Raw genomic sequence first — 15806 nt, 5'->3', positions numbered from 1 at the left:
GTTGGTCACTCGCCCTCAGTGGCGTTCGCCCGAGTAAGCATCCCCCCTTCCCCTCCGGAGCTCCCAGGACGCCTACCTCGCTACAACCAGGGCCAGAGTGAAGGATGATTTGCCCGGTGGGGGCCGGCTGTGAAGCTAGGCGACGACGAGAAGAGGCCCTGGACCAGTAGGGACCCGTCTCTCGACCTGACCGCAAGCTGACAGAGAGCTCGCGGCTCGAAGCTCGGTACGGTGGCCCATACGTAGGTAGGAGAAGCTTCCAAATATGGCATCCGCTTTTTTGATCCTATCCGTCGTGGCCCGCTCCTGTTGGGAACAGGGTTCGGCGCAGGTGCAATACCGAGACGCCCGTCTTAGGCTCTGCGTACCTACGTAAGAGACTCCGATCTGATACAGAGGAAGACAAATACGGTCCGGGGGAGCTTCTCACAGAACATCCGTCGGTGGGCATGCACATAGGCAAGTGCACGTTGAAGGAGAAGGCTGGCTGGTGTGCCAAATATAGCAAATGTGGATGATGATTGTCAAGTTGGGGCGACTCGAAACCGAACCCCTTCACTGGATAATGAGACCTTCCCGCTTGGGATCAGCCCGGGGGTTTTCCCCAAGAAACAGGAACAGTAAACCACCAGAATCCATCATCCATTTCGCCGTGGCACCGAAGAGTTTCGGTGTTTAGGAGTACACAGACACGTTGGTTGGTGAATGCCTAGGGCCAACTTGTATGAACATAGCACATCTACCCACACCGCACATGTGAGGAAATGAGAGCGAGCGTGGTCGAGGGCTGGGAAGGTTGTCTCGTACACCAAAGCCTGGTGTGGGAGCGGTGGGGGACGTGCGAGGGAGGGGAGAGGAGGGGGGATGCATTGCCCAGTTCATTCCCCATTCCCGAGGCATCATGAGCGGCATGAGGGTGTTCAATAGCAACGTCGGGTCGTTGGATTAGCGATTCCGAGATTTATTACTCGGCGCCGGCAGCACCCATTCGTGGGATTATCAGGGCTATATACGGATGTGAAGAGTGAGAGGGGAGGAAGAAACGCCGTGCAGTGATTTGGGGGATGTCTGGTTGGTGTCTTGGGTGCGGATCTGTGCGCTAGAACAACAACATATTATTCTATATGCGATATGCATGAAACCAGGTAACTATTCAGATTGTCAAAATATATCTAATCATCACCTTTTCACCTCCGCCTCTCCCTTCTTCGCCTGCCCTTTACCGCCTCTACCGGCCGATAACTCCAAGATCAGCACCAGCCAACGACGCCATTCTTGCCTCGTAAGTATGTATAAGCCTTGATGTCCGCTAGGGGGAACATCCCCATCGGTAAGACGATATGCGATCCAACTCCTTCGCCACCCCCCTTCTCTTCCCTCCTCCACCGTGGTCATCGTGGTCATCGTCATCATACTCATCTACCCCACATGCATACGTAATCGACGTCACAAAGACCTAGCTGGCGTTCTAGAGAACAATAGCAGAATCTTCTTCCGATGCCTGTGAGTCAGGCTGAGATCTACCACTCAGTCCACCTCAACCCCTAACCCGTCTACTTATATGTTTTTGTTTGTTTTTTTTTTAACCTCGACACCGGCGGGGATCTCACTTACCTCTACAATTCCTTCCAATTCGCCTCCCAACCCAGCCAGGCACTTCGCCCGCAGTCCACTGGGGCCTGGTTGATATTAATATCGTCGACTTAACTAGATACACTCAAAGATTTCGCCAAGGTTCCAACCAGTCCGCGGCGAGCACTCGAGGAAGTATTGACTTTTGGTCCTAGACTTTCTCCCTCCGTTTTTCAGATCATTGTGCGATATTTGACCGATATGTCCATCGTGGGCTTGCGGAATAGCCAGTTCAACGGCGGGTCGTGGACGAGCATAGACTAGTTGATATCTCAGACGGTAAATGCTACATGGAGCCTTCGTTTGGGCGCCGACTCATCCGTTCCCCCGTTGGGGCCTTGCATACCCTGAGTGCTGGGACTCGGGGAAGGGCTCTGGGGCCGCTTTAGGCCTCTGCTAGGCTTGAACGGTACCCGGACAGCCTCATCCATGCCTATCGCCCCGAGTTTTGTATTCGTATGAGCCTTGGCCTCCGGGTTCCCCATAACCAATCCCTCATTGGGGTCGATCTGGCGGCCGAAGCCCCGGCCGAAGATAGATTGGGGCGCTGTTAACAGGGCGGTTTGCGCGACGCCGTCCTCGTCATCGGCAGGCATCGGGATGATCTTCGCGTTCAGTATCCACTGGTATATGTGTCTGTCATCGAGGATTGATTTGACCTTGCTATGTTCGGCGTGTGTCATCTGCCTGCGCCGGTTGACAATAACCTCCTCGATGCTACCACGTAATACAAGTGTCTCAACCGACACCGGCTTCTGCTGGCTGATCCGGCGCGCTCGTCCGATAGCTTGCGCCTCAACCTGTGGGTTCAAGACCGGGCTGATGAAGTATATACGGGACGCGCTACGCATGTCAAGCCCGAAGGCGGCCTGGCTTATATCCATCAACAAAACCCTGAATCTAGGGCTGTGCGTGAAGGTCGTAACGTATTGGGCACGCCGATTCGCGTCGAGGCCTGCTCTCGCATAGATCAAGTGCTGGATTTGCAACTACGACAACAACGAATAAGGACTCGTGCGGATGAAGACAGGCGCCAAGGGCGAAGAGTACTCACAATTTCTAGCACGCTCGCCAGGTAGTATGCAATGTTGTTGTTTTCGTAGAAAACAATGATTTGCTCTTCGTCCTGATACCTAATGATAGCGTCAATGAGATAGGACAACTTGGCCGAAATAGTCGAGATGATCCTAGTCTTCGCCAGAGGCTCCGCGATCTCCACATGACTCCCCGGGCTTGCTGTGTCCGCCCCGGCGAGCGATTGTATCGCCTTTTCCAATACCCCGGATTTCGGCTTCGAATGGTGGTCCTCGCCCAGGGGGGTATTCCCGGCCAACGACGATGCCCGAGCTGGCTGTGCTGTGGAGTTGTTGGTTGTGTCCGTAGCCGCCAGCAAGATGTGGGAACGTTCAGCTTCACCCTGCCGGTCGAGGCGCCCACTCTCTATCATGACCCGCAGCGATGTCGGGGCGTCGAGGCAAGGATTTAGAAACCTCTGAAGGGCATAAATCATCCCGGCGTCGGTGCAGATGGCCTTGCCATCTCCCTCGTCGTCGTCGTCGTCGTCGTCGTCGAGGGACCATCTCCTCCCACTGCCCCCGGGGAAGCCTTCGAGGTATAAAGGCATTGTGTGGTACTTGTTGCTAATATCTTTTAGCTTGTTCTTCGCTGCGATCTTGGCGAAGGCAATCGCTTCGGTTAGGAGATTCTCATCGTCTCTGCTGATCTTGACGGCTTTTTTCTGCAGGAATTCTTCTGCGGTATTTATGGATTTGGCGATATCGTCGGCAGAGAAAAATACGCCGCCAAAAAAACTCGCCTGCTTCAAATTCTTGACGAGTTGGATGAGGCTCTTTCGCTGTCTCTCGTGGAAGAAGTAGTCCATATCCGTGCGTTGCGACTGTACGGAGTTGAAGATTATCATCATGGAGAAGAGATTCAACGAGAGCTTATCCTGATAAGACCCATCTAGTAGTACAATCTTCTCGTCCACAGGAGGAAGAAGTGTGCTGATGTCCGACAATCGATGGCGGATGATCAACGAATCGAGGGCGCGTTTTAAACAGTCGTGGGGACCGTGGCCATGGGCGTGCCGGCTTGGATGCATTACGTACACCTTCCAGTCGGCTACGCTGTCTCCAGCCTCCTCCTTCGTGTTAGCCCACGGTCGAACTTTGAGAAACTTGATTGCAAGGTTGCCGATTCGTTGCAGATCCTCTCTCTCCTGCCTTTTAGTAGACTGTAGTCCTCCTCTAGCATTCCCATTGCCCGCTGTGCCTCCAGCGACGGGGGGCTGCGGGTCTACGCCATAGAGACCCCGCGACGGTGTCCCTGTGACGACCCACCGAGCGGCAATCTCAAGACGGTCGATAACCATCATCACGTCGCTCTTCCATTTCCAGCCTCTGTTGCCTAATTTGTGACCTTCGTCTATAATACATCGTTTGAATCGAATGTGCTCAAGCGGGCAATAAATATCGGACGCTTTCCCCTCCGCATCCATTCGTTCTCTCTGGATCCTTTCAAAGCGGGTTTCGGAGAAGAGAATTATGTCGTAATCCAACAACACCGTTATCGGCGGGATCTGTTCCTTTTTCGCGAGCACGAGGACCTGTAGACCAGTGGTATGTTTGTCGATTTCACTCTGCCACTGTTTGACAAGGTTATCAGGGGCGATGATGAGGCTTGTGCAGCTCAGATAGACCTCCTTTGGCGGCACGACGAGCGGCGCGATCCTGATACTTTTCCGCGGCTCCACTAGGATGTTGCGCACTTTATACAGGGCGCGATTTTCTGGGTGTGTTAGCGCGCGTATACAATGCTGGAATTCGTAACCGTATTGAGCAGCGTAAGCCTCGAAGTAGGGTCTCCATGGTATGGAGCGCCTATTCGCCGTGGCAGCAGCCATATCCATCAAGCTCGCTTTCTTCGACCTGGCGGGGGTTTCCGCAACGAAAGGCTCCGGGGCTTTTGTTGGTTCGTGCTTTGTACTGAGGATCAGGGCTAAGCAGATGAGAGTCTTTCCAGTACCCACTAGACCCTAGTCAGTGACCGCTGCTCATGGGGAGGGTACTTAAAGTGCACGGGATTGAGATATTCTCACTCTCTTCCGCAAGTATCCCGCCGCGTAGCCCGTCATAGTACCTCGGCTCTCTCAGAACGGAACCAGAGACCTCGTCGTAGTACCAAGGCTTCGCTTCCTGGTCGAGCGCCGACCGGAGACGGGGATCGATAGTCCTGCCCGGTTGTTCCTCGCGTTGAACCATGAGCGCAGCAGATCTGCCCTGGTAAGGGTAAAGCTTGGTAGTTAGGCCGCAAAGCTGACTGTCTAATAAACACTGCATGGCGTCACGGGTGTCCGGGTCAGGCTCCAGCTCCGGGTGAGGGTCGGGAGACGGGACACTGTTGAACATGGCTAAGGGCGAGGAGCCCTGGTCCTCTGGCAAGTCGTGTTTGCTATTCGGCGTCGGGCGGTTCTGACGGTCAGCGTCGATTGCGCCGCCCCAACATGCTGGCGAGTAGTTAAGCGAAGAAATAAGGCGCGAGGTTGCCTTCATCAACTCAGGTGTTAGGTTAATGAAGCGTCTATCAACGTCCTGTGGAAGAATGTATATTCGAATCCGCGCTATGCGGTCATAGCCAGAGGAAGGACTTATCGCCATCTGGATCCATCGACTTCGCCATAAGCCGACAAAGGGCAGTATGGGGGGTAATTTGAGAAAGTCATCTTGCACTGAAGCCGGAAGACGTAGTGGCACGGGGATATCGTCCCGGGGCCGGGCGAAGAACAACCACCCTTGTGACGGGTCGACCAAGCTGCGAAGTTCGGGTGATGACGGGCGGGTTTCATCCACCGATACCTCTAAGCACCCAACGGGGATGTATTTTCCAAGCCAGGCGGCATCTGTGAGGGCTGCCGGGAAGGCTGCCATCGCTCGGGGGTTGGCCCGGATGCCGGGCGGTATAAGTGAAGAGAGTTCGGTCAGTCGTAGCGAGGAAGTAGGACTTTAGATACAGACCGTAACCGTGCTCGGCAGTAGGTTGGGTAACTCTCCGTCTCGTGTGATGGTGTGTCTAGGCGGTTTGCGGGGCATCGAGTGATCACCACCAGAGGTTGCAAGTTGGGATGTAGAGAGGTAGGATAAGACGCCTGCCTGGGTGTATGCCGTAAGCAGAGATGTTCCTCAGCTTGTCCCCTGGTTCCTTCCCTCCTACCCTAGTAATGTGGTCGGCAGGTATAAGTACGATTACAGGGATGCAGCAGCTTACATAGCCAATCCGAATTACTAATTGCCTGAGGTACTTGCGGTACATCTCCCAAACAAGCTTTATTGAGGTACCTCGACACACATCTTACCTCATCCTATCCGAGGGATTAGGTAATTATAAGACGTGAGACCTTATCGAATTGTGGAATTTCTCTGTCTTATTCCTATGCTGATTGGCTCTGCCAAAAATAAAGACTACGCAATTGGTTGTTTGGAATTTAGGTACTTATGCGTACCTCCTCCTCCTTAGCCTTCGGGGAGGTACCTATGTTTTTACCTATACAGCAAAATCGTGACGGAGGAGCGCAGAGCGTAGCGAACTGCTTCGGCGTATATCAACTAGTAACCTTCGAGAACACATGACTGTTCCCCGAAGGGATTCTCCAAGGCCCAATCGAAGGTAGGGACTCGTATCCAACATGTAAAGGGCCGGCTGGTACCGGCTGGCCTCGGGTGGCTGTCGTCAACGGGAATCCCTATGGAACGACGGAGGAAGGAAATCCTGGTCGATTGGCGAGGGCCGTTCCAGCATTTTCCCGCCCTTGTCGTATGCCCACTAGACTGGACTGACTCTCTCATGCCTACGAGATCTCGCCGTAATACCACACTCTCTTCCGCCAACACCTACCTGCCTACTTACCGATAGTCCACCCAAAACACATTCGTTCCCCCGGCCCCCAGTTGTCCAGCAGGCGGAATGGAGCTCCTAGACCTCCCGCTAGAAATGCTTCACATCATCTTGGTGTATGCCACATTATGCCGCGGCCTCGGGAGGGCGATGAGATTGAGGCTCGTGTGCAAAGTGTTTGCACAGGCAGTGTACCCGGCCGTGTTCGAAACACGCACGATGGATCGCCTGCGGTATCCCGGTCCCGGCACGAGACGCTGGCAACTCCAGAACCAGCACGGCGCCGTGGAGGTCTGGCAGAGATACTTCGTCTACAGATGCCTTGGGGAGAGGGACGAGGCCGTCGGCCGATACGTCGAGATGCGAGGCATCGCCGAGGCCATCTGCCGGGAGACCGCGCGCGACCTGAGAGACGTAGTCGAGGCTCTGTGTGGGCTTACCCTGAGCCACGGAGCGAGCACCGTGTACCACGCAGAGCATTTCAAATTCAGCCTGCTGGCACATGGCGATTATAAACCTCGGCCAGACCTCGGCCTAAACATGTTAGCCGCCGCTGCCCACTTCAATATTTTACCTCTCGCCAGGCGATTGCTCGCAGAGGGCCACGACCCAACCAAGCACAATTACCTGTTCGCCGCCCCAATTCAAGTTGCCGCGCAGGCCGGCAACGCGGACATGTTGAAACTGTTTCAGGAAAACCTCTCCGGACCCTGTTTCGACCGATCGTCAGTCATTGGGGCGGCGATGCGAGACGACATGGAAACCCTCAAGCTGGCCTTGAGACTGTCCCCACGGTCGGGACAAGACGGCGAGTGCGGCGTAGAGACTATCGGTGGCGAGCCGTTCGGGTCTATCACGCGCGCGTCCCCAGCGGGGACTGGGATCCTCAAAGCCCGACGATACACATCTCGGCCCGACATCCACCAATACCTCACGAGTGCTCTAGCTCCGTGGCCGCTCGCAGCCGACGACGCGTACGAGGACCTGGTCAGGCACGCGAGTGCGGGACACATAGCCATGGTACGGTATCTATTAGACACCGGAGTGCCCCCACAGGGGAAGAGGAATCGAGGGCAGACCGCGCTGTCGGCGGCCTGCGGGGCCTGGCACAATGACGTCGCGTTCCTGCTGCTCGAACGCGGCGCCGACCCCAATTTCAGCCCCGATGATGTCTCCCCAGACCTGCCGCTGCATCTGCCTGCCATGTCCAGCAACCTGGCGCTCGCGCGTGCGCTCCTCGACCACGGCGCACGGCTCGAGCTTCCTGCGGCCACACAACCGGGACGGCCGCTCCTCTTGTGGGCCTTCGTGCGAGAGCACGAGGCCGCCGTCCGACTGCTGCTCGAGCGCGGCGCGTCCTGGGACGGGTATCGGAACCCGGAGGTAGGGGATCATCTCACGCGCCAGCGGAAGGACTGGGTTGGGCGGATTTTGACAAAATTGCTCCCTCGCCTCGGCTGCGAGTCGATGGCCAGAATCTTGGGGGAATCCGGGTATAGTGGAGAGTATCCAGACCCTTCCGACCCGGACTGGGAGGGATGGTATGCAGTCGAAGCAAGAGCTTTGGCCGATTCGCTAAAGCGGAGGGGGACTGTGCGATTGCAAGACCACTAATCGATAAGCCGGTGCCTCTTAGACCTGTCTAAGAAGGACGTTGGCCGTGTCGAAATTTGCTCGGTCAATGGGTTAGTTTGACGTTCTGGTCGGTTTTGTCGGCGGTTGGTGTGCATCAGCAAAAATTGTCGAGCTGGCGAGAAATACAACGGAGAATAGACCCTGAAACCTCTCCCCTGGAAAATTAGTCTCGCAGCTGGAGCCCCATCTGGTCTCCTTTCGGTTCACCGCCCACCATCGGAAGTCGAGATCGGAATAGCGTGGGCTCGAAAGGATCATGGGTGGGCTGGTGTATGAAAGATGGGCGTGCCAACCCCAACCAAAGACACCCCAGGCGGTGGTTCTGACGATTAGGTATGTGCAGATGGCCCCGAGCTCATTTTGTCACTCTCAGCGAGGAGAGGGAAGTTCTGCGGCGAGATTCGTCCAATTGAGAAAAAACCCCCCAGCTCTACCCTGAATTTTTCGGCAATTCTACTCCCTCGTACCCAACATGGCCATGAGGGTTAATATTAAGCTGGCCCTCGTATGCACGGGGTTCCGTCGAAGATTCTATCGAGGGGTGGGAAGTCGTGTGAGGAGAGGAGAGGTTCGAACACATATTTTGAAGAGAACGGCATCGAGGTCGAGAGGCACCACCATTTGATTGTACTTCAACACAGCTACGCTCAGAGCTGTCGGTGTCGGTGTTGTTGAAGTTGGATGTTTTTCGTACAGCGAGCAAGGCAAAACAAGTCGTGAAGTATTGCATCTCCCGGGAAAGCGGCGCGCCGCACCTCTCCCTGTGCGGTTCTTGTCTTGGGGGAAACCACATTCTGTAATATATTGAAAGTGACGATGAAATAGGTATATTTCCTCCCCCCTCGTGACATGGACCTATAATATCCTAAACGGCCCCTCAAGCAACGGCTAACGTGATATACCTCCATACATCTTGCATGTATGTACGCATCCGTAGCTAATATTCAATATGCAGTAAAGCGAATCAGACGCCACATTGCCCCACGGAACGCGGCGTCGAGTCGTAAGCATTTTACCGCTCTATTATACCGGCGACTCCGTCTCGGAGATATAAATACATTTCAAAATGGGGGAAGAAAATAGAAGGGAGAGGACCACTCAGAGTCATAGGCCAGCCTCGGGTATCGAAAAATTACATATATGGAGCCGTCGCTGGCAACAGTATATCGGCCTCTCGTCCTCCGGATGAGGTACAGTGAAAAAAAAAAGAAACCAGTGCACTCGTAACCGGAACAAAAGAGATGTGAATCACGGTTTCCTCATGCTCGTTATCTAGTAATCCATTTAACAGAAATGTTGAATATGTAGCTCTAAAAAAGAGAAGAAAAAGAAAGGACGTATGTGGCGGTAAAATAAGGCGGGGAAAAAAAGAGAATCGCTGCCTGGCTGGATCGCCTTCGGCGCAGTCGTCAAATGGTATATAGTCCGTAAAACGCCTTGGTTACGTATTCCTTATTAACAGATTAGAGATTACGCGGACTGATCTGATCCTCCAAGCTGTCCAAAACTCGTCTTGCCGCTTCTAATCTTCTTCGATACGACCGGTATTCCGTGCTCCCGCGGCCAGACTCGGCAAGACCGATAATAGACTGACCGATTGACCCAAACAATCGCTCGACAAGTATCTGGTCATCCTTCTGCAACTTCTGAATCGGAGATATCTTGCTGTTCCCATCCTCGATGCGGAAGCTCTCACCCAGGAGCGCCTCCGCGATTTTTCCCAGTCCTGGATTGGCCGAGCCTAATGGCGAGAGCGTGCTGCCGTTTGCCTGGCCCCGGTTAGCCGACAGAAAGCTTCTGTGGGTTCTGCTAGAGTCGAGTGACGATACCGAGGGTCGGTGCATGAATGTGGCGGCGCTGCTCTGTGGCCGGCGGATACCCAGCGCTCCAGGTCGGCTCTGATCGGAGCCGGAATCGCTCGCTTCGTTCGAGAAGCCCGCCCGTCTCGACGTGTTCGGCGTGTGCGTTCGGGCACGTTTGGGCACTATCACGCCGTGTTCCTCGTAATACTCCACAAACTCGTTCTCCGCCCTCGTGCTCCTGCCCTCCGTAGCCGTCGCGAACGAATCCACGGACGAGACCGAGGCAAAACTACCCTTGCGAGAAGGCCTCCCGACCGCTTTCGCGTTGGCAGACGGAGTTGGGCCTCGAGTAGTCTCCACCGAGTCTTCGGAGCTAAAGCTGGTCCGGCTTGCTCTTTTCATCCGGCTTTGACTCATGCTTCCCATTGCGCTGTGGAGGAAGAAGTGCTCGTAGTCGAACGCATCTTCGCGATCCTCGTGGGACACTTGATTTTGAACGGTATCATAGTACGAGGACGCACCGCTTTCGCTCGCACCATCATCCACCACGCTCCGCTCGCCATCTGTCAACTCCACCTCTTCATTCTCCTCCGTATCTTCGTCATCGTATCCGTCCTCCGTTTTCATATCATCCATATCGTCCTCGGTGTCGCGAGTTATGACCGGGGTAGCAACCTGAGGCGGACGCGATCCATTCTCGACAGGGCCTAAGCTCCCGGGAGGGATAGTCCCGTCCACGTCGAAGAGGCCAACCGACGCTAGTTCCCTGTCCTCCTCTGTTATAGCTTCTTTCGCAGCCGACCCCTCTTCACCCTCATTGGTACTAGCAACATCGCCGATAGATGGTTGCGATTTATAGTCCTCATGGATGGAGGCATTGTCCTCGTATCTGGCGGCGTCTGCGTACCACTGGTCAATGCGAGCATGCGTGAACGGACTCGGTGTGCGTAGGCTTTGAAGACTCCGCCGCTTGAGGCTGTCCTGCCGTGCCTGATCCCTTAGCGTCGACAATCGCCCCTTGAGATCCTTCATGTGGTCTTTTAGATCTCGCATCTGCGCCGTCGATACGGATCGCCTCAGCCCCTGGTCTGAATACGACCCCAGGGGCGGGCTCAAGAAGCCATCCAGTCTCGTCCCCTCTAGACTCGCCCTCGCGGAGTTGACGCCTTGTGAGGTATAATCTTCACTTAATGGTTCCAACATCCGGGGGGACGTAATGCTCTCGTGAATCCGTGTTTCTTTCGCGCCTTCGCGCACGTAATCCGCACTACGAGAGGTTGAGAGAGGCTGTCGATACCCGCCTGCTGCACCCAAAGCGCTCGAAGATCTAGGTGTATGTGTCGTCGACGACTTGGCTACGTCGATCTGGATATTGCTCTCGCTAGATATTCTCGCATGTCCGTATACGCTCTGGCGATGGTTGGCGTCATGGTCGTGGTGGATTGCGGTTCCGGGACGGCCAATTGTTGGCGAGGGCGTCGAATCCGATCCGACCGAGGACCACGTAGGGGAATAGAGAGTCGTTCGGGCTCGGTTTAAATTGCCCTCCATGGTCTACTGTTCTGTCAGCCTAGGTCAACCAGGAACACCCGGGGGCCTCCTCACATTCAATCGCCGTTTAGCATTTGCCAGAATTTGCTCCGCTCTCCGACTCAGCGCCGTCGAGTAGCGTTCCTCGCCGGTCGGCGTACGCCTATCTCTAGTTTGCGTTGCATCATCGTGCGCTAACGCATCGTCGACGAAAGAATCGGCAACGCTCTCCTCATCGTCGCCCTGGAAGTTGCTGTCGTCTATGCTAACAGAATCATCAAAATCGGTGAAGAGTGCGCCCTGCTCGTGGGTGGTGATGGTGCTGGTAGAGTCAATTGACTCGCGCCTCTCTCGAGTAGCCTTGCCGTCCTTCCTCTTCAAAGCCTCGTAACGGGCGACCGAGACCAGTTGCATCGAGGCGTCGCTCTGCATAGACCCGGAGCGCGGCTTCGTTGGGGCGCATGTGCTCTCGACCTCAGTGACCTCGCCAATATCCGACAGCATGGTTCCATTTCCATAGATGATGGGCGTGGTGGGAGTGATCGGGCCGGTGAAAACCTGGGTGGTGAGGTCGAAGCTCATGTCGGCGCCATGTATGTTCTTCCACATGGTTCGGGGTGATTGCGATCGATCCGGAGAAGAGCAGGCGTCCTCGTAGTCGGGCAAGATCATGTCTGGGTTCGTTAGGGTGGGCGACGCCGGCAGAGATGGATAAGACACTTGACCCGACCCAGACCCCGGTGTCGAGGTCTGGATGGGGGGTGTAGAGGCAGTAGGCATTGTTGATGGGAGGCAGTCGATGCGAGGCTGCCAGTTGTAGGGATGCGAAGCGTTCGCGCAAGTGAAAAAATGACAATGAAAAAGGGCTTCCCGGTACGTTCAGGCACGGGCGAATAGATAAACCGCAATAGTTCGCTCTCTGTCGCACTCTCTCTACTATTAATCCCGAGCCGAACGAGACTAGGGGAATTGGGCGCAGGAGGTCAGGTCTGGACTCGTCGGAAGGCCTCAAGTCGTAGTGATAGCTACCAAATCGAATGGGATTAATCACATGCAGGTCTCGTAGGAGGGTGTCGACAAAGTACAACAAAGTTCATTCGGACGAGCTCCCGGGAGCCTAAACGGCACACCAAACGACTGTGATGTCGCGAGAAACGAGGGCGGATCTCGAAGACGAGCGAGCAGCAAAGGGGGGGGGGAGGGGGGTTCCGGATGAGAGGAGAGGGCGAATGCGAGAAGGAGGTTGATTAGACGATCAGAGGAATCGAGTTGCGCCGGCTTGACTCGTCTCAAGGGGCGATCATGGTGAAAAGAGGAGAAGGCCTTGTTTCTTGTCGGACTTGGCTCGACGTTATTAGATCGCACCGATACCACGATCCCCGCCGGACGTGTGCGTTGCAGTGTGTAGATAGGTTCGCCAAACCGGGGGTGACCGTGTCCTTGATGGAATCGCGAGCTGGCCCTAGTCGTCGGTCCTGGTGGTTGTTTGCCTTGGTGTTCTCGTCGAATTTTCAAGGTGTCTATATTGCACCCAATTCCCTACCCTCCGTGTTCAGGTCGAGTGGGTAAAACTGGGCCAATCTGATTCAGCGAAGTCCGGTGTGGAATTAGCAGCTGGATCCTCCCACTCGGCGCGCTCTCAGCTTAATTGGATACGTATCGCGACCCGTTCCTTGCAAGCCCGCTAAGCCATCCCTGGCCCCCTCCAGGTCGCTGAAATGGGCACGGTGGAACCACGGTGAAATGACGAAACCTCCTTTATATGCGAGCGGCAGTACTCTAGGCCTGGTGGCTCTTGTGCCTGCCGGCTCTAGCACCGTTTGAGCTTAGGAACGATCGAGTGTGGCTTGAGAGGAAGAGCCGGTCGAGAACATGCGCGTTACTACCTCCAGGCAGGTAGGTGCACGTAGAGGGACGGGCGGACGCAGAGAGGGAAACGTAGACGGAGCGGTTATCACGGCGAACGACGAGGATGTCCAAAACGGGGAGGTGTTGGTTGACCGGGACAGGAGATGGCGACTCAAGTGCCGTCCAGGCCTACAAAGTAACATTCGGTACCGCAGTCGTGCATAGCGAAAAAGAAAAGGAAATAAAATCCCTGAAGACCAGGGCAAGCAGTTCATGCTGCCGGCCTGCGGAGGGTTGGGGGAAGCGCAGGAAGCTCCCAGATTCATGCATCCCGGATGGGGCGAAATTTGCGGGAAATCCTACACCAGCGGGTGAAATAGGGGGTCGAGAAACACACGAGCAATAACCACGACAAGCTTGCCGTTTACTCGCTGCACACCCTCCTACCCCTTGTCGCGTTTCGACGTGGCCTGCATAAGATGGGACGGGGACCTTGGGTATCTCTGGTTCTGTGGGTTCGGTATGCAGGTCATCCAGCACACAGGAATATACGTACATGTGTGGGATTCGCCCGGCGGAACCTGTGACGATCGGTATACGAGCAGCAAAATAGGGATGCGGGCAGCGTGTGCGGAGTAGAGTTCGCGAACGGTCGTGTCGTGTAGGCACCGAGCTGGAGTGGGATGTTTCCGGGGAGCTTCGAGATATCAACATGATGATGAACGGATTGACATCTTCACAAAGAGAAATCTTCAGGCTAGAATAGAGGAGGAATGGAAGGTAATCAGTCGAATTTCTCCATTCTGTGATCTGCGAATGTGCCCTCATGCATACGTACATATTACCTGCCTTAGGTACTAAGTACATTGGTAGGTACAGGTACCTACCTCCTACCTACCTCACGCAGGCCACGTCCCTATCACGCGCTCCTGTCGGCTCCCGTCGCGCGTAATGACTTACATATAGGCCCAGATATCAGGCCAGGAGGTACCCGGGTCGGTACTCTGCCGGCATCTACGGTACACATGAGTACCTATGCAGAATGCGAATGTACGCACTTATGACAGAGGTATGTAGCTACCTCTATACTCATATATACCTCTACCTAGATGCATGCATGAAAGAGGCCCGGGTTTCTCATTAATCTTACTAGGCCTCGAGGCACCTATATGCTACAGTCTACAGATCAAGTACCTAATGCGCCCACCTGCATAGCAGAACCCGAAAATAGTGATAACAGGCTGCTCTATACCTGTATATCAAGCAACTCGCTCGAGCGGCCTCAGACAACTCCATACGAAGCGAGGGGGCATTGACGGTTACATTGGGTCAATAGGTACCTACCTACCTGTCACGTCCTCGCCCTGGGTGGATCCGACATGCCTATTATTTCTACCTCTCTGTCAACCACGACTATTTATAGGGATGGACTTAGGTGCACACCACATCTAAGGTACTAGGTATCCCGCATTAGAACCTCATCCTATTTACCGCCCGGCAGTATCCACACCGCCCGGCAGTATACCTACTACACCCTATGACCAGAACCCACTTGTTCGAAACCCTTTCCCATTTTCCAACAACCCGAATCTCGTTCATCTCTCCCATCTCGTTCATCTCTCCCATCTTCACTATGCTCGCACCATCTAGCTACGATCTATCCGCCATCTACTTGCAGGCCATCTATGTGTCATTTACTCTCCATCTCTCGAATCTAATATATGCCATCTATCCGCCATCTATATCCAACCATCTATGGGCCCTATATAATCCTCATATTTATTGCTATCTACAGTGCGCGCTACGTGCGGCCCACCATCTAAACCCACCTTTGAGCCATCTACGTACCATCTAGGTATATGCCATCTGTAGTCCCATCTATTAGCCATATTTTGCCATCCAGTAGTCATTCCCCCCCTTCCTCCTCCTCCCTGCCTCGGCCTTCGAGCCAACCCACTACATGATGAGCAATTCAAGAATTCTGCAATACTCAAGATGAGCCTTCGTGCTCTGGATGTGGAAAAGTTCTTGCCTGATTGTGGGCTTATACGTGCTCCTAGGAAGATCCAGCAGGGTCTGTGGGTGCGGTCTTGGTCAAAATGAACACTTTCCACCCACGCGGTGCCCCAGTGGGCAGCCGTTTGGATTTCACAAATAGCACACATACGCATATATCTACTATATAGTAATGGGACCAGTGCCGTGGTTCCGTTATTATGGTGGACCATATGACGCGCCCCAGATCTGCAATCAGAAATTAGCAGACTGTGTTACGGCAACTCGATTAATGATAGCAAGTCCGCGTAAGAGCAGAACATTCATTCCTTTCACTCTTGCCGCAATGCGCCAGACACACCCTACGCGGCCGAAGACGACGAGGTTTTTTAACTAGGTTGTGAGATTGATAATCAATATATGTAGGTACAACTACAAGTTTAGCCTCCCTTCAGAAGAGAGCGGCCTTGC

General features: G+C 54.4%; 2 protein-coding genes across 2 annotated transcripts; both read right to left on the bottom strand.

Annotated features, from left to right (window-relative positions):
• Window positions 1–1904: 1904 nt before the first annotated feature.
• On the bottom strand, window positions 1905–7029 carry GGS23DRAFT_605521 (P-loop containing nucleoside triphosphate hydrolase protein; the record flags this gene model as incomplete). Its single annotated transcript, XM_051519765.1, has 4 exons — window positions 1905–2621; window positions 2687–4662; window positions 4733–5533; window positions 6744–7029. The coding sequence occupies 4 exons, from the start codon at window positions 7027–7029 to the stop codon at window positions 1905–1907; spliced, it is 3780 nt and encodes a 1259-aa protein (XP_051371311.1).
• A 2259-nt stretch (window positions 7030–9288) lies between these two features.
• On the bottom strand, window positions 9289–12533 carry GGS23DRAFT_83908 (uncharacterized protein). The gene is made up of 2 exons (XM_051521327.1): window positions 11568–12533; window positions 9289–11516 (listed from the first exon to the last, which is right to left on the bottom strand). The coding sequence occupies exons 1-2, from the start codon at window positions 12270–12272 to the stop codon at window positions 9624–9626; spliced, it is 2598 nt and encodes an 865-aa protein (XP_051371310.1). The 5' UTR covers window positions 12273–12533; the 3' UTR covers window positions 9289–9623.
• Between the last annotated feature and the right edge of the window lie 3273 nt (window positions 12534–15806).

The sequence above is a fragment of the Durotheca rogersii genome (assembly GCF_024521655.1).
Source record: "Durotheca rogersii strain YMJ 92031201 chromosome Unknown GGS23scaffold_12, whole genome shotgun sequence".
Taxonomy (NCBI): domain Eukaryota; kingdom Fungi; phylum Ascomycota; class Sordariomycetes; order Xylariales; family Xylariaceae; genus Durotheca; species Durotheca rogersii.
This window is presented reverse-complemented; position numbering and strand designations above follow the sequence as displayed.